This window comes from Muntiacus reevesi, chromosome 4 (assembly GCF_963930625.1).
Source record: "Muntiacus reevesi chromosome 4, mMunRee1.1, whole genome shotgun sequence".
NCBI lineage: Eukaryota > Metazoa > Chordata > Mammalia > Artiodactyla > Cervidae > Muntiacus > Muntiacus reevesi.
Window position 1 is genome coordinate 30,854,503 of NC_089252.1, and position 16,995 is coordinate 30,871,497.

At 39.9% G+C, this 16,995-nt stretch overlaps 1 protein-coding gene across 2 annotated transcripts in view; it reads left to right on the plus strand.

Annotated features, from left to right (window-relative positions):
• Nucleotides 1-16,995, plus strand: part of OSBPL1A (oxysterol binding protein like 1A) — a 210,857-nt gene that overhangs the window by 56,201 nt on the left and 137,661 nt on the right. For both annotated transcript variants that reach the window (XM_065932433.1, XM_065932434.1), the window contains exons 9-14: nucleotides 2,284-2,345; nucleotides 2,450-2,494; nucleotides 3,343-3,416; nucleotides 3,531-3,594; nucleotides 9,408-9,506; nucleotides 11,322-11,444. In XM_065932433.1, coding sequence (XP_065788505.1) covers nucleotides 2,284-2,345; nucleotides 2,450-2,494; nucleotides 3,343-3,416; nucleotides 3,531-3,594; nucleotides 9,408-9,506; nucleotides 11,322-11,444 — 467 coding nt within the window. The remainder of the gene's footprint in view (nucleotides 1-2,283; nucleotides 2,346-2,449; nucleotides 2,495-3,342; nucleotides 3,417-3,530; nucleotides 3,595-9,407; nucleotides 9,507-11,321; nucleotides 11,445-16,995) is intronic.

The window sequence follows — 16,995 nt, forward strand, 5'->3', positions numbered from 1 at the left end:
CAGAAAGACTTTCCCCATCGGTCTTCAAGTCTCCAATCTGGAGTGGGATCTCAGTCATTCTTTTTCAGAACATTCACTTAAAAATGTTGGCATAGCCTGGGTGGTGGTTGTTTAGTTGCTGAGTTGTGTCTGACTCTTTGCCACCCGATGATGTGCAGCACACCAGGCTCCTCTAACCTTCACTATCTTCTGGAGTTTGCTCAAACTCATGCCTATTGAGTCAGTGATGCCATCCAACCATCTCATCCTCTGTGGCCTCCTCCTCCTCCTCCCCTCAGTCTTTCCCAGCATCAGTCTTTCCAATGAGTTGGCTCTTCGCATCAGGTGGCCAAAGTATTGGAGCTTCAGCATCCGTCCTTCCAATGAATATTCAGGATTGATTTCCTTTAGGATTGATTGGTTTGATCTCCTTGCTGTCCAAAGGACTCTCAAGAGTCTTCTCCAGCACCAGAGTTCAAAAGCATCAGCTCTTCAGCACTTAGCCTTCTTTATGGTCCAAGTCTCACAGCCATACTTGACACCTGGAAAAACCATAGCTTTGAGTTTACAGACCTTTGTCAACAAAGTGATGTCTCTGCTTTTAAGTATGCTGTCTGGGTTTGTCATGGCTTGGGTTATTATTTGCTGTATCCTGTTTTATTAATTTGCCTGTCTTTCCCTTTTTCTATATCACACCCCCCCCCCAATTTTTTTTCTGTCCTGTTCACTACTGAATCCCCAGTGCCTAAAATATTGTCACATAATAGACTCATTAGACAATTTTGCAAAAAATTGTCCTACACATACCAGGTGATTGATATTTATAAAAAGTTTATTTGATAGAATGTGTCACTTCCTGTGTAAATAGAGTTCCAGTCTGATAGGTTATTTCTTCAAAGACCTGGGTTTTTTTGTCTTTTTAATTGTAAATATCTTTTGTTTCTCTGGGCTTCCCTTGTGGCTCACATGGTAAAGGATCTGCCTGCAATGCAGGAGACCTGGGTTCAGTCCCTCGTTGGGGATGATCCTCTGGAGACGGGAATAGCTACCCTCTACAGTATTCTTGCCTGGAGAATTCCATGCACAGAGCAGCCTGGTGAGTTACAGTCCATGGGATCGCAAAGAGTTGGACTCGACTGCGCAGCTAACTTTCACTTTTGTTTCTCTAGGAACTGGAAACTCTTGAGGGTATGAGATGATTGTTTAGTTTGCATTCTTCACATAGTGTTCTGCTCACTTCAGAACTCGTTAAATAACTCACACTCAAATTCTGTTTTTGTTATTTGGCCAAACACAGAGTGCTCGTGTGTGTAAGTTGAGAAGTTACCGTGACACCTGATGGTTTCATTCTCTGTGGTCACTTTTTCCTTTTGCCCTCAGTCGTGGACCATCACAGACTTAGTCTGTGAGTTGTCTCTCTCTGCCACCTGTTCTCCAGTGAGATAGCTTAAGAGCAGCCGTGATGAGCTGAATAATGCTCCCCCAGTGATGTGGTTAGTTGAGTATCTGGAGGTAGTGAGAGAATCCTGAATTCTCCAGGTGGGCCCAGTGTAATCACGAGGGTCCTTCCTTTTGGGGAGGAGGCAGGAGGATCAGAATTATTGATAGAGAAAAAATCTAAACAAGAGGTTGGAATGATGCACTTTGAAGATGGAGGGAGGGGCCGTGAATCAAGGGGATGTAGGCAACCTCTGGAAAAGGCAAAGAAAGAGATGTTCCCCAAGAGCCTCCAGAGGATGGCAGCCCCTCCAGTAACCTGGTTATTGGCCCAGTGAAACTGAGTGTGGATTCATGACCTCCCCACCTGTAAGGGAATCATTTGTATTGTTTTAATCCACGACATGCATGCTAAGTCGCTTCAGTTGTGTCCGACTCTGTGCGACCCTATGGACTGTAGCCTGCCAGGCTCCTCTGTCCATGGGATTTTCCAGGCAAGAATATTGGAGTGGGTTGCTGTGCCCTCCTCCAGGGGATCTTCCCACCCAGGGATCGAACTCATGTCTCTTACATCTCCTGCATTGCAGGGATAATTTGTTACAACAACCTTAGGAAACTGACAGATTGACTTTCGGCAAGAAAGCCTGAATGATCACAGAACTTATCCAGAGTGTTCAGAGTTTAGTTTGATTTGCTGGCTTAATAGTTACTGAAAAAGAGGCTGTAAAGAATTGAGATGGCAACTTCAGGTAGGTGATTTGGGGTGTAGTTGATGGAACAGGAAAGATTATTACGTGCTATCATAGCAGCATCAGTTTTATAGTAGAATTAAGCACTTGATGGCCTTCTTCCTTGTATTTTACACAGATCAGAAGCCTCTTGATCTTGCCCAGGGTGCTGAAATGAAACATGTTCTTGTTGGTAATAAGGTATGTGGTAATGGATTGCATTTATATATGTAAAAAAAAGTTTTTGAGTTCTTGAAACACATAGATGTGCTTTTAACAAAAACATTTTTTTTTTTTTTTAATAGATCATACACAAAGCTTTGAAACGATATGAAGGTCCTCTCTGGAAGGTAGGTTGGAATGAGTTTTTAATTATAATACTAGAAAAAAGATTTCTTAGGTGATCTCTTGTTAAAATTTGTTTTCATTATTTTCTGAAGTATGTGATTTAGTAACTATTTGATCTTATAATGTAAACCATTATTATACTGCTGGACTTCATCAGGCATCCAGTGATTGTAGCAATTAACTGTCTCGTGTTGGTCTGACACTTTTAGGTGGCTGAGTTTGTACAGAGCAGAGTGGAGGGATTTTTTTTCTTAAGCATAGGATTACACTATCATTTTTGTTATGAACATTAATCTGTAGAAGACTCAGGAGGAATTTAATATTTAAATTGTCACAGAGCACACATGTAAAATCTTTCTGGTTATAAAAATTTCTTTGTATTTTAGAGTTCAGTTATTTTCTAGAATTAACTATTTTGGAGCACATAGTTTCTTTTGCATTTGAAAGTGCTCCTTCTATATATTTATGTACATGTCTGTCTGTAGTGTATAAAATTTAGGATAATTTTCTTTTTTTAGAAGCTCTTTCAGAACTTTGAGGAAATTGTCTTTGAAGCCCACCATTGATACATTTCCCTATAAATATTCTAGCACAGTATTGTCAGAACTGTAAACTGTGTTCATTGTTGATCTTACCAGTACGGCATTGCTTCTGTTCCTGTCACTCTGTAGGGTATGTTTTCATTTCTACACTCAGTTTCCAGTTAACTTTTGATCATTTTTGAGTGTGCAGTGGTACTGTCAAGATGAAAGGCTCAGATAGAACTATCATAACTTAATTACTTTTTATCAGTCAAGTATTTGAATCTAGATGTATCAGCTCGGAAAAATCTTTGTTATTTTTCCCTTAGAGTTCAAGGTTTTTTGGCTGGAGGTTATTCTGGGTAGTGTTAGAACATGGAGTCCTCTCATGGTATAGGAAGCAGTAAGTATTATGATCTTTAATACTTATTGAGTTTCAGCATCTACATTTTGAGTGATTAAAACTTTTCACTAATTTCTTTTCCTTTTGCCTTGATGATTTATATTTATTTTGAAGGCCCGATGCAGTCCATAATACTTATCGCCAAGGATGCAAACACCTAACTCAAGCGGTGTGCACGGTAGGGTGACGCACGCATCTTTCGCTTTAACTGTGAACTCTGTCCTGCGAGTGATTGCGCTCAGTCATCGGAATGAGCCGCTTTGTAAAATCTTGGGGGTGGAAACCATGTGTGCAGTTTGGTCCTCCCTATTTGTGACTTCTGCATCTGCTGATTCCCCCACCCGTGGATCGAAGCCATACAGGAAAAAAAATAAATTCCAGAAAGTCCCAAAAAGCAAACTTGAATTTGCCATGTACCAGCAACTATTTACATAGCGTTTGCATTGTAATAGGCATCATAAATAATCTGGAGGTGATTTAAAGCAAGCCAGAGTTGTGTGCAGATACTATGCCATTTTATGTAAGGGCCTTGCGCGTCCACAGATTTTGGTATATCTGTTGCCCACAGATACTGAGGGATGACTGCATATGTTTTTACTTGAGAACAAGTAAAGTTGTGGAATTCCATTTAAAAACTATAATCAGCTTTTTTAAAAAGTCTGTGTATTGTGGGATAAGAGAAGCATGATCCAAAAACATTTATACAGAATGTTTACTGTTTTATATGTGTATGTATATATGTATGTGTATATATTCACACATTTGTATGCACGTAGATATCTATATATGTGCATGTATGTGTATCTTTGAACATGGGTACATCTGGATAATGAAAATTTTACTGGTGGTAAAATTTAAAGCCTGTATCAAAATCAGGATGTTTAGGTTCTCTATAATCCCATCTGGCTGTTTTACTTTTACCAGCCAGGAGAAAGAGTTTTTCCTCCATGGAGATTAGTCTAAGACTGGAGCCTGGACACTCTTGTTAGCTTGCTGCTTCAGTTTCTTAGGGTTGTTGGCATGCCACAGGGGTGCACCCTTTTTTTAAAACATAGAACTCAGGACTTCCCTGGGTGGTCCAGTGGCTAAGACTCTGCATTTCCAGTACTTTTACTGCACAGGGTGTGGGTTCAATCCCTGGTTGGGTAACTAAGATCCCACATGCTGCACAGCCAGAAATAAACTGATAGCACCGTTTAAAAACAAAAACAAAAAAAAAGCAACAAAAACCCCAGCACCCACCTTTCTGTGTGAACACTGCTGGGGGACCAGCAGCACGCCCTAGAGGTGTCACGGGCTTGGTCCCCCGCCCCTGCAGCCCAGCCTCCGTACATACCTGGTCCCTTAGTGTCCTACTCCTCTTTCTCCCTTGCGTTGGACCAGTCGGCCAGGGAAGTGCCGTCTAGCCTCAGCCATCTAATCTTCCCTTTTGTTGGTGCCTCCCAGCTGTTCTCATCTGTTCCAGCTTTTGATTCATTTACCAAACTCCAAGGTTTCTCCTCAATTGGGTTCTTTCTCTTTCTGTTTTTGGTTGTTGTTATTTCTCATTCTTGTCTACCTTAAAACAAAAAATTACAGAAGTTACTGATCCTTTTAAAATTTCCTGATCTTTAATTTCTTTAGAATTGCTTAGATCCTGCTATGTTATGCCTCACCTTGTTTATAGTCTTTGCTTCTTCTATAAACATCTGTTTAAAGCCTGCATTTATGGGGCTTCCCTGGTAGCTCAGCTGATAAAGAATCCGCCTGCAATGTGGGAGACCTGGGTTCAATCCCTGGGTTGGAAAGGTTCCCCTGGAGGAAGGCATGGCAGCCCACTCCAGTAGCAACCCACTGCCTGGAGAATCCCCATGGACAGAGGAGCCTGGCGGGCTACAGTCCATGGGGTCGCAGAGAGTGGGACACGACTGAGCGACGCAGCAGCAGCAGCAGTGTTAACTGTGTTCACTTTGTTGACCAGCAGATCTCTAGAACTTTCTCATCTTGCAGAACTGAAACGTGATACCCGTGTAATAGCACCTCTCTCTTTCCCATACCCCCACCCCCTGGCAACCACCATTCTACTTTGGTTCTATGCTTTGACTACTTTAGATGTCTCACCTGAGTGGAATTATACAGTACTTGTCAGGTTTATTTCACTTAGCATAATGTCCTTAAGGTTCATCCATATTATAGCATGTGACAGGATTTCTCTTCTTAAGGCTGAATAATATTCTACTGTTATGTATAGACCACATTATCTTTATCTGTTCCTCTATTAATGGATGTTTGAATTGTTTCTACCTTTTGGCTGTTGTGAATAATGCTGCTATAAACATGAGTGTGAAAATGTCTCGTCAAGGTCCTGCTTGCATTTCTTTTGGATATAAACCTCGGTGTGGAATTGGTGGGGCATATGGTGATTCTGTTTTTAGTTTTTTAAGGAACTTGCATACTGTTTTCCATAGCACCTGCACCGTTTTACATTCATATCAACAGTGTTCCACTTTCTCCACATCCTCACTGCAACACTCATTTCAGAGGGTTTTGTTTCTTTGCCATTCTAATAGGTATGAAATGGTATCTAACTATAGTTTGATTTTCATTGCCTTGATTACTAGTGATATTGACCATCTTTTCATGTACTATTGACCACTTGTATATTGTCTTTGGAGAAATGCCTGTTTAATTCTCTTGCCCATTTTTTAATCAGGTCTTTTGTTTCCTTGTTGGTGTTGAGTTGTAGTTTTTTGTATATTCCAAATATTATCTCCATATCAGGACCATTTTATTTTTTTAAATACTTATTTTTTTATTTAAATATTTGCAATATTTTCTACAATTTCATAGGTTGTCTTTTCACTCTGCTAATAATGTCCTTTGCATAGACATTTTCATTTTTTATGTAGTCTATAATGTATGTTTTTTTTGCTTTTGCCACTTGGACTGGTTGTATCACATCCAGGAAACCACTTCCAAGTCCGGTGCCGTGAAGCTTTCTCCCCATGATTCCTTACAAGAGTTTTATGGTTTTAGCTCTGACGTTGAGGCATCTGTTTCTCCTTGGCCTGTAGGGGGTGGCCTTCTTGCTCTGTCCTCACATGGCTTTTCCTCTGTGTGCAGGCATCCCTGCTTCCCCTTTCTCTCCTTGTAAGGACATCAGTCATACTGGACTAGGGTCCCACCCTTATGATCTCATTTTACCTTAATTACCCTTTATGAAACCTTATAAAAGCCCTATCTCCAAATGTAGTTTCACTGGGAATTAGGGCTTCAACATATAAAGCCCTTAATCTGGTTGAGTAAGTTCTTTTTCCTTTCCTAGCTTCCTGAGAGTGCTCATTATGAAAATCTGTTGAACTTTATTAAATGCTTTTCCCATATCTTCAAAATGCTCATATAGTTTTACTCATTTTGTTAATATGATTATATTGATAGACTTTAGGGTGTTAAAATCAATCTTACACTGCTGGGACAAATCTCAGGAGGTTGTGATATATTACCATTTTAATATATTGTTCATAAATACTTTGTTAAGAATTTTTGCTTTTTTGTTCATGATGAATATTTGTTTATATTTCTCCTGTGGTGTTTGTATTTCTCCTGTGGTATTATCTGGTCTCACATAATGAACTGGAAAATGTTCCTTTTCAGTTTTCCAGAAGAGTTTGTATAGGATTAGGTTACTGCTTCCTTAAATACTCGCTAGAATTTGCCTGTGCAGTCACATGGGCCAGGATGCTTGTGTGTGTGTATGGGGGAGAGGACTGTTGTTACAAATTTGACTTGTTCAGTTGCTATAGGGCTAAACATGAATATATGCTATAGGGCTATTTCTTCTGGGTTGGTGTTTGTAATTTTTGCCTTTCAAGGAATTTGTCCATTTTCTTTTGGCTATAAAACTTAGGGTAATATTATTCCCTTGTGTTTTAATGTCTGTGTGATAGATAATGTTGTACACTCTTTCACTTTTTATATTGGTAATTTATGTCTTCTCTTTTTTTCAAAGATCAATTTGCCTAGCACTTTGTCACTTTTATTTTCCAAGTGATTGATTTCAATGAAATTTTTCTTATGATTTCATTCTCTTGATTTCATTGAAATTTTTCTCATGCTTTTGCTACTTCTTTGATTTTCGTTCGTTTTAAAGAATTTCTCTGTGTTTTGGGCTTAATTTGTTCTATTTTATAGTTTCTTAAGATTGAAGCTTAGATTATTCAAATTACCATACAATTCAAAATATATTCTAATTCCTGTTGTGATTTCTTCTTTGAACCAATGGATGTTTGGGAGTGTGTTGTTAAATTTCCAAATAATTGGAGTTTTCATGACTGTGTTTTTGATTTATAGTTTCATTTTGGTCATTGCACATATTCTATATGATTTCCATCTTGTCAAATTTATTGAGACTTGCTTGATGACTCTACTTATGGATTATTGTGGAGAATGCAGTAGAGAATAACCTGTATTTTGCTCTTGTTGTCATGTCCTATAAACATTCAGTCATGATGGTTGATAGTATTGTTTAGATCTTTTGTGTCTTGCTGACTTTTTTTTTTCATTGTGTCAATTGCTGAGAGAATGGTGTTTAAGCTCCAAATATATTTGTAGCATTATTTATTTCTGTTATTGATCACACACATATTTATGATTGTTGTCTTCCTGATTAATTGACCCTTTTATCATTATGTGGTGGCCATCTTTATCTCCTGTAATAATGCATTTTGTTTTGAAATCTATTCTGTTTGACATTAATATAACCTTTCAGCCCTTTTTATGGTTTCTGTTTGCATAATATCTCTTTTTGTATCTACTTTCAACCTACCTATTTATTTATTTTCTGTCTCTTGTAGATAGCGTGTTTTTGGGTCCCTGTTAACCATTCTGACATTTTTTGCCTTTTAATTAGATTTCTTTTGAGCTTGTGGTACACTTTTTTGGATTGTATCACTAATGTTAAGTTCTAGAGATCCTGGAGCCTATTATTTTTCTCCATTGAAGGTTATTTCCATTGTTTCAGGTCATTTTCGTGGCTAGGTTTGGATTGTAAACTCTGTTTCTCATACGGCAGCTCTGGTCTGCATTCAGCTAGGGTGGTATCTAGTGACTGCTTGGAATCTATTTTCTGCACATCAGTAAGAGATGTTAGCAGAGTTGGGGAATCCCGTCTCTCTCTTTCCTTTGGGGGACTCCCCTACTGTCTCTAGTATATATGGCTGCCCAGCTTTGCTGTTTTAGTTTCCAAAGACAGATTGTTATCCAGGTACACCCCGCTGCTGTTGTGTGTCCCCCCGGGACTGTGCTACTTCAGGTGAACTGTCTTGGGGATCGAAGTGTTAGTCACTCAGTTGTGTCTGAGTCTTTGCTACCCTCTGAACTGTAGCCCACCAGACTCTTTTGTCCATGGGACTCTCCAGGCCAGAATACTGGAGTGTGTTGCCATTCCCTTCTCCAGAGTATCTTCCCAACCCAGGAATCGAACCTGGGTCTCCTGCATTGCAGGTGATTCTTTACCATCTGAGCCACTTGGGAAGCTGACCTTGGTTGCAAGGTGACGCACTATCCCATCAAGTCGGCCAGCCCTTGTTCAGACTCCAGCTCTTCCTTTTCTGCTCCTCATGCTTTTACACGCAATTCATTTTCTATACTCACATCAAACAAAAGGTTCAGGAGAGTGGCATGGATTAGAAACTGGAGCTCTGCTATTTAAAGGACTTTATAGCCCAAGTGCATGCTATGTTAAATAATTTAATAGGATAAGGGAAAAACTATATACCTAGTATATATTATTAGTATTTACTTTGAGTAATGGAGCATATGAAAGCCAGACTTGGTGTAGATAAGCTACAGTACATTTGATACTCCCAACATTATTACTTCTTTCTCAGTATTTTAAATGTTTACTTGGGTATTATTGTCATGTTAATAGTGTTGATTTTATGTGTAGATCATTTAAGGGTTCTGTTTTATGGGCATGAATGGTATTGTCTTACTGACTTCTTTATATCCAAGGTAAAATCCACTGATAGCTGCCTCTTCTTTATTAAATGCTTCGATGACACTGTTCATAGCTTCAGGGTTCCCAAGAACAGCCTTCAGCAGACAAGAGAGGTAATTTTATGGATTTATTTGTCTTTCGTAAAGCAACGTTTAAGGACATAAAGAATATCAAATAGGCTCAATATTAACGTCTGCCCTCTTGTTGACTATGCCTTTTTAATGGGAGTGATGATACAGAACTTTTGAAATTTGGCTTATGAATTAATTCCTTATCCACATATACCTGCAGGTATTTTCTCTTTTTTAAAGATTTTGCTTCTGTGAAAGTAAGGGGCCCTTGGTGGTTTTAGAAAAAAGCCTAAATGATTATTCAGTCTGCCCCTGAATTTATAGGTGAGGAAACTGAAGGCGGTGAGGTTGAAGGGCCCTCTTTCGGTCATGCGGCTGGCAAGTGACAGAGCCTGGCTCCAGCCCAGGAGTTCTGATTTACTACACTGTAGACTCAGCCTCTCTCCGTGGTAATTTGAATGATAGCGGCAAGCAAGAAAATTGGGATTGATGTGACAAAAATTCATTGTGTAGTTATTTAATGGAGACTCCATATTCCTTTAGATCAAGGCATATTGTAAACTTACCTTGTTTTTTATAAATTATGTAAGGATCTCTTTTCCAGGGGCTTCCCTAAGTAGTGGGCTTCCCTGACAGTTCAGTTGGTAAAGAATCTGCCTGCAATGCAGGAGACCCCGGTTTGATTTCTGGGCTGGGAAGATCTGCTGGAGAAGGGATAGGCTGTCCACTCCAATATTGTTGGGCTTCCCTTGTGGCTGAGCTGGTAAAGACTCCGTCTGCAATGTGGGAGGCCTGGGTTCAATCCCTGGGTTGGGAAGATCTCCTGGAGAAGGGAACAGCTACCCACTCCAGTATTCTGGCCTGGAGAATTCCATGGACTGTATAGTCCACGGGGTTGCAAAGAGTCAGACATGACTGAGCAACTTTCACTTTTCCGTAAGTAGTGTAGTGTATAAGAATCTGCTTACCAGTGCAGGGGACATGGGTTCGATCCCTGGTCTGGGAGGATCCTATGTAACACCTACTGAGCCTGTCGTCTACAGCCCAGGAGCCTTAGCTACTGAGCCCATGTGCCCTAGAGCCTGTGCTCTGCAACAAGAGAAGCCGCCACAGTGAGAAGCCCTCCCATAGCTGGAGAGTAGCCCCCGTGCTCTGCTGCTAGAGAAAAAGCCTATTCTGCCAAAAATAAATATATAAAATAAAAATTTTTTAAAAATGTGTTTTCCAGAATGATAAACTTTTGCCTTGCAGAGAACACTAAACAATCCAAACCATGTCTGCCGTGACGTTTCGTAAAAGGGTGAGATTTTATCCTGAGAAATGAGATAGAAGTTAGGTATTTTTAGGGCAAACATTCCATCATTTTGTAAATCACTGATTTTTTAGAAATAGTACAAGTTAAAACAGGGCAATTTTTGGCTCTCTTAAAATGATCGGAGTTTCTTGTGCCTATGGCAGCTTAGTAAATTGTTGCTAGATGTATTATTATGCAATAACTTATTCAACAGAGTTTCGAACCTATAATTCTTAAGTGAAAAATTCTCCACCCCTTGTTTTGTTTTTGTAGTGTGTTTCAGTATTAATATGAATGAATACGCAGACTTACAGATGATGTTTTTTAAAGGATTGGGAAAATTTTTATCCAGACATGTCATGAACAAGAGACCTGTATCGTTACTTTCTTTTTCTTTTCATCGTTACTTTGTTGTTGGGTGTATTTTGCTTTGGTTTTTTTTTTTTTGAAGCCATGATACTTTTTTTTCTCCAGGTAAATTTTAAGCTTTTCAGGTTGTTGTCATAATATGTGTTTCTAGTTAAAAGTGTATTTCACTTATTTAAATCATTGGATTATCTCAGGACTGGCTGGAAGCAATAGAAGAGCATTCTGCTTACAGCACGCACTACTGTTCCCAAGACCAAATGACTGATGATGAAGAGGATGATGCAGTTTCTGCTGTAGACTTGAAGGAATCCTTAGAGGTAGGTAGAAAATGTAACTTGACCTGTACAGCTAGCTCTGTCACTCAGGTTTTACTAAGAATATTTTTCTTAATATGAGGTTTTAAAATTAAGATTTCTGTCCACAATGCAAATAGTATTACTCTTTTAGTAATATTCTTCTGCTACTTATACTGTCTCTCTTATGGTAATAACTATCAAATATCTGTAAATAGGCTGTAATGATAGGCATGTGCCTACATATATCTTTTTTGGTTAAAATGTTTATGCTGTGATCAGATTGTCATTCTCTTTGAAAGCTGCCGCCAGGAGGGGAGGCGTGCACTGCTTGCCTTACTGCCCTTTATGACTTCACTGTATATTTCAGAGTTTAAATAATGCAACCATAGTGATACCTTCCCTGGTCTGTAGTTTCATTTAAAAGCAGGTGTAAACTCTAACTTCCTTGATTAGAGGTAAGGTTAAAGCATCAGTGATGAATGGAGAGGCCCTCATCTGAAGTGACATCAATGCCTCATCCATAGAGACATACCACCATAAGTAATTGAAATGAAATAGGTACCTTTTTTCTTGGCATCAGTTTTGTGGCTATACCTTTTAAATGAATGAGTTTGAAAGAATTAGAACTATAAAAGGATAATGTGTTTTGATTTAAATAATTATATCAGAACATGTGAATTTGCCTACTAAATTTCTATCTTTTTTTAAATGAAATGAATTTATTGCAGAATTTGAATGTTTCTACATCAACAACTTTAGTGAATTTAAGTTTACTAATTTCTAAGGAGTTTTATTGACTTAAAGATCTATCAACTTAAGAGATTCAGATATTTTGAATCCCTAATCTTATTATGGAACATGAAAAAATTTGAGCCCTTCCATGTTTGTTGAAGACATTTCCCAGAAGTTGACTGTTACCTTACCAGCACCCTTTCTCTTTTAAAGCTGAATATGTAACATGACAACCATAAACATAATTTTCAGATCGGTGAACTTTGCAAAAGTAACATGTAGCAGAACGTCTAAATAGCATTAAAGCTGTTCAGATAAATAAAGAAGGTTTAAATATCTATACTCAAAGTCATGTTAGACAAGTAAAAAATAAAACTGCTAAATATTTTAACTTTTAATCAGTGTTCCTTAAATGAAAAGAACTCCTTTCCTATTTATGCACCCTCAACAAAAGGATAAATAATAAAACCTGGAAGGGTGCTTACAAGGCATGACAACTTCTTTCCCAGGATTATGGTAATTTTAAGACCTTTTTAATGGAAGCTACAGGTAAAATATAAGCATACTAAGTTGCATATCATTAAAAAAAACTTTCTTGAAGAAATGTTTCTTCTTTAGCTTCCTCTTCAAATTTTAGAGTTATCAAGCACAACTCTACCTTTTATTTCTTAGTTGAATACTGTGTTCTTATGTTAACTTTAAAGTCATGAGGTTTTTGCCTTCTAGGTTTTATAGCACCTGAAGTCAATGAGAGTTTGAACCAGTGTTAAGTACTTGAGATTTTGCAGGTTTACACTTACCTCTTTCTAGCAGAAGTGGAATGCTAATTCTGGGAATCTTCACTCTGTCTCAGTTTCTGCGGGTTGGTCAGAAAAGGTAAAATCTGACATGAGCCTGAGTTATAGCTTGTGGTAGACCTGTTCCAGAACACCCTCAGTCCTTGGACTCTTAGGTTGCAGAGAAATACTGGGACCAATTCATGAAATAGATCTATTCTAGATGTCTATAGACTTTCTAAAGGAAATGAGGAACTCTCGGACTGGAATGTTCTGAAACTACCTGAATTAACATATAATTAACCTCATTCCCTCAACATGCTTTTGAACAAGTAAGTAGACTTACAAGAAGTTGGGGGATTAGGGGAGTGTCCACAGAGTGACTATGTCATAGGATGCTCTTGGTCCCCTTACACCTCTTCAATGAGGGGTCTTCAGAAACTTAAAACGTTTTGTCTTAGCCCTCAGTCTGTCACTGTCTTGAGGTCTGGCCTACAGGGAGAAAAGTGTAAGACAAATCATAAAAATATTGTATTGGCCTTACAGTCGTTGCCTTCATGGCAACTGGAAAATAGTTCAGAAATAAAAACTGGAAGAGAAATTCAAGCAGGTGTTGGTATAGAACTTTACTGTCTAATATGATTGCTACTAGAAACATGTGACTATTTACATTTAAATGAATTAAATGAAAACTCCAGTAACTTCTTTTTTAATTTAATTTTCGAAGCTGTGCTGGGTCTTCATTGCTCTAGTTGTGGCAAGCGGGAGCTACTATCCAGTTGCAGTGCACCAGCTTCTCATTGTGGTATCTTCTCTCATTGCAGAGCACAGCCTCTAGGGCTCATGGGCTTCAGTAGTTGCAGTTCTTCGTCTTTAAAGCGCAAGCTGAACAGTGCTGGCACATGGGCTTAGTTGCTCCGTGACATGTGGGATCTTACCTTGACCTGGAATCTAACCTGTGTCTCCTGCATTGGCAGGTGGCTTCTTTACCACTGAGCCACCAGGGAAGTCCTAGTTCCTTATTTTAATTAGCCACATTTCAAATGTTCAGCATTTGGACTCTTTTGTTGACTATGAGAGGTACTCCATTTCTTCTAAGGGATTCTTGCCCACAGTAGTAGACATAATGGTCATCTGAGTTAAAATTCACCCATTCCAGTTCATTTTAGTTCACTGATTCTTAAAATGTTGATGTTCACTCTTGCCATCTCCTATTTGACCACTTCCAATTAACCTTGATTCATGAATCTAACATTCCAGGTTCCTATGCAATATTCTCTTTACAGCATCGAACTTGACTTCTATCACCAGCCATATCCACAACTGGGTGTTGTTTTTGCTTTGGCTCTGTCTCTTCATTCTTTCTGGAGTTATTTTCCCACTGTTTTCCAGTAGCATATTGGGCACCTACCTAACATCTTTGAGTGTCCTGTCTTTTTGTCTTTTCATACTGTTCATGGGGTTCTCAAGGCAAGAATACTGAAGTGGTTTGCCATTCTCTTCTCCAGTGGACCACATTTTGTCAGAACTCTCCACCATCACCAGTCCGTCTTGGGTGGCCCTACGTGGCATGGCTCATAGTTTCATTGAGTTAGACAACACTGTGGTCCATGTGATCAATTTGGTTAGTTTTCTGTGATTGTGGTTTTCATTTTGTCTGGCCTCTGATGGAGAAAGATAAGAGGCTTATGGAAGCTCCCTGATGGGAGAGACTGACTGAGGGGAAAACTGGGTCTTGTTCTGGTGGGTGGGGCCATGCTCCGTAAATCTTTAATCTAATTTTCTGTTGATGGGCGGGGCTATGTTCCCTCCCTGTTTCACCTGAGGCCAAACTGTGGTGGAGGTGATGAAGATAATGGCGACCTCCTTCAAAATTTCCCAAGCATGCACTCCTGCACTCAGAACCCTGCAGCAGGCCACCGCCGACCCAGGCCTCCGCTGGAGACTCCTGGACACTCGTGGGCAAGTCTGGGTCAGTCTCTTGTGGGGCCACTGCTCCTTTCTCCTGGGTCCTGGTGCACAAGGTTTTGTTTGTGCCCTCCAGGAGTCTGTTTCCCCAGTCCTGCATAAGCTCTGGTGGCTCTGTGGTGGGGTTAGTAGCGACCTCCTCCAAGAGGGCTTACGTCATACCCAGGTCTGCTGCACCCAGAGCCCCTGCCCCTGCCGCAGGCCGTTGCTGGCCTGTACCCCCGCTGGAGACACTCTAACACTCAAAGGCAGTTCTGGCTCAGTCTCTGTGGGGTCTCCTGATGCGCACAAGGTTTTGTTTGAGCCCTCTGAGCATTTCCGGCAGGTATGGGGTTTGATTCTAAATGCAGTTTTCTCCTCCTACTGTCTTGCTGGGGCTTCTCCTTTGCCCTTGGACTTGGGTTCTTTTTTTTTGGTGGGATCCAACATTCTTCGTCAACAGTTGGTCAGCAGTGAGTTGTAATTTTGGAGTTCTCACAAGAGAAGATGAGCATATGTCCTTCTGTCTGCCATCTTGCAAGATAAAGGTGGTACTTGGATGCAATCTCAAAAATGACAGAATGGTGTCTGTTTGTTTCCAAGGTAAACCATTCAGTGTCAGTAATCCAAGTCTGTGCTTCAACCAGTAATGCTGAAGAAGGTGAAGTTGAACGGTTCTGTGAAGACCTACAAGACCTTTTAGAACTAACACCCCAAAAAGATGTCCTTTTCACTATAGGGGACTGGAATGCTTAAGTAGGAAGTCAAGAAACACCTGGAGTAACAGGCAAATTTGGCCTTGGAGTACGGAATGAAGCAGGGCAAAGGATAATACAGTTTTGCCAAGGGAACACACTGGTCATAGCAAACACCCTCTTCCAACAACACAAGAGAATACACATGGACATCACCAGATGGTCAACACCAAAATCAGACTGATTATATTCTTTGCAGCCAAAGGTGGAGAAACTCTATACAGTCAGCAAAAACAAGACTGGGAGCTAACTGTGGCTCAGATCATGAACTCCTTATTGCCAAATTCAGACTTAAATTGAAGAAAGTAGGGAAAACCACTAGACCATTCAGGTATGATCTAAATTAAATCCCTTACGATTATACATTGGAAGTGAGAAATAGATTCAAGGGGTTAGATCTGATAGAGTGTCTGAAGAACTATGGACGGAGGTTCCTGACATTGTGCAGCAGGCAGGGATCAAGACCATCCCCAAGAAAAAGATACAAAGAAAGGCAAAATGGTTGTCCTAGGAGGCCTTACAAATAGCTGAGAAAAGAAGAGAAGCAAAAGACAAAGGAGGAAAGGAAAGATATACCCATTTGAAGGCAGAGTTCCAAAGAGTAGCAAGGAGAGATAAGAAAGCCTTCCTCAGTGATCAATGCAAAGAAATAGAGGAAAACAATAGAATGGGAAGGACTAGGATCTCTTCAGGAAAATTAGGGATATCAAGGGAACATTTCATGCAGAGATGGGCACAATAAAGGACAGAAATGGTATGGACGTAACAGAAGCAGAAGATAATAAGTGATGACAAGAATACACAGTAGAACTGTACAAAAAAGATCTTTTTGACCGAGATAACCACAATGATGTGACCACTCGCCTAGAGCCAGACATCCTGGAATGCGAAGTCAAGTGGGCCTTAGGAAGCATAACTATGAACAAAGCTAGTGAAGGTGATGGAATTTCAGCTGAACTATTTCAAATGCTAAAAGATGATGCTGTGAAAGTGCTGCACTCAATATGCCAGCAAATTTGGAAAACTCAGCAGTGGCCACAGAATGGGAAAAGGTCAGTTTTCATTCCAATCCCAAAGAAGTGAAAGTGAAGTTTCTCAGTCATGTCCAACTCTTTGCAACCCCCTGGACTGTAGCCTACCAGGTTCCTCTGTCCATGGGATTTTCCAGGCAAGGGTACTGGAGTGGGTTGCCTTTCCTTCTCCAGAGGACCTTTCCAACCCAGGAATTGAACCCGGGTCTCCCACATTGCAGGCAGACGCTTTACCATCCGAGCCACCAGGGAAGCCCAAAGAAAAGCGATGCCAAAGAATGTTCAAACTGCCACACAATTGCACTCATCTCACACACTAGCAAAGTAATGC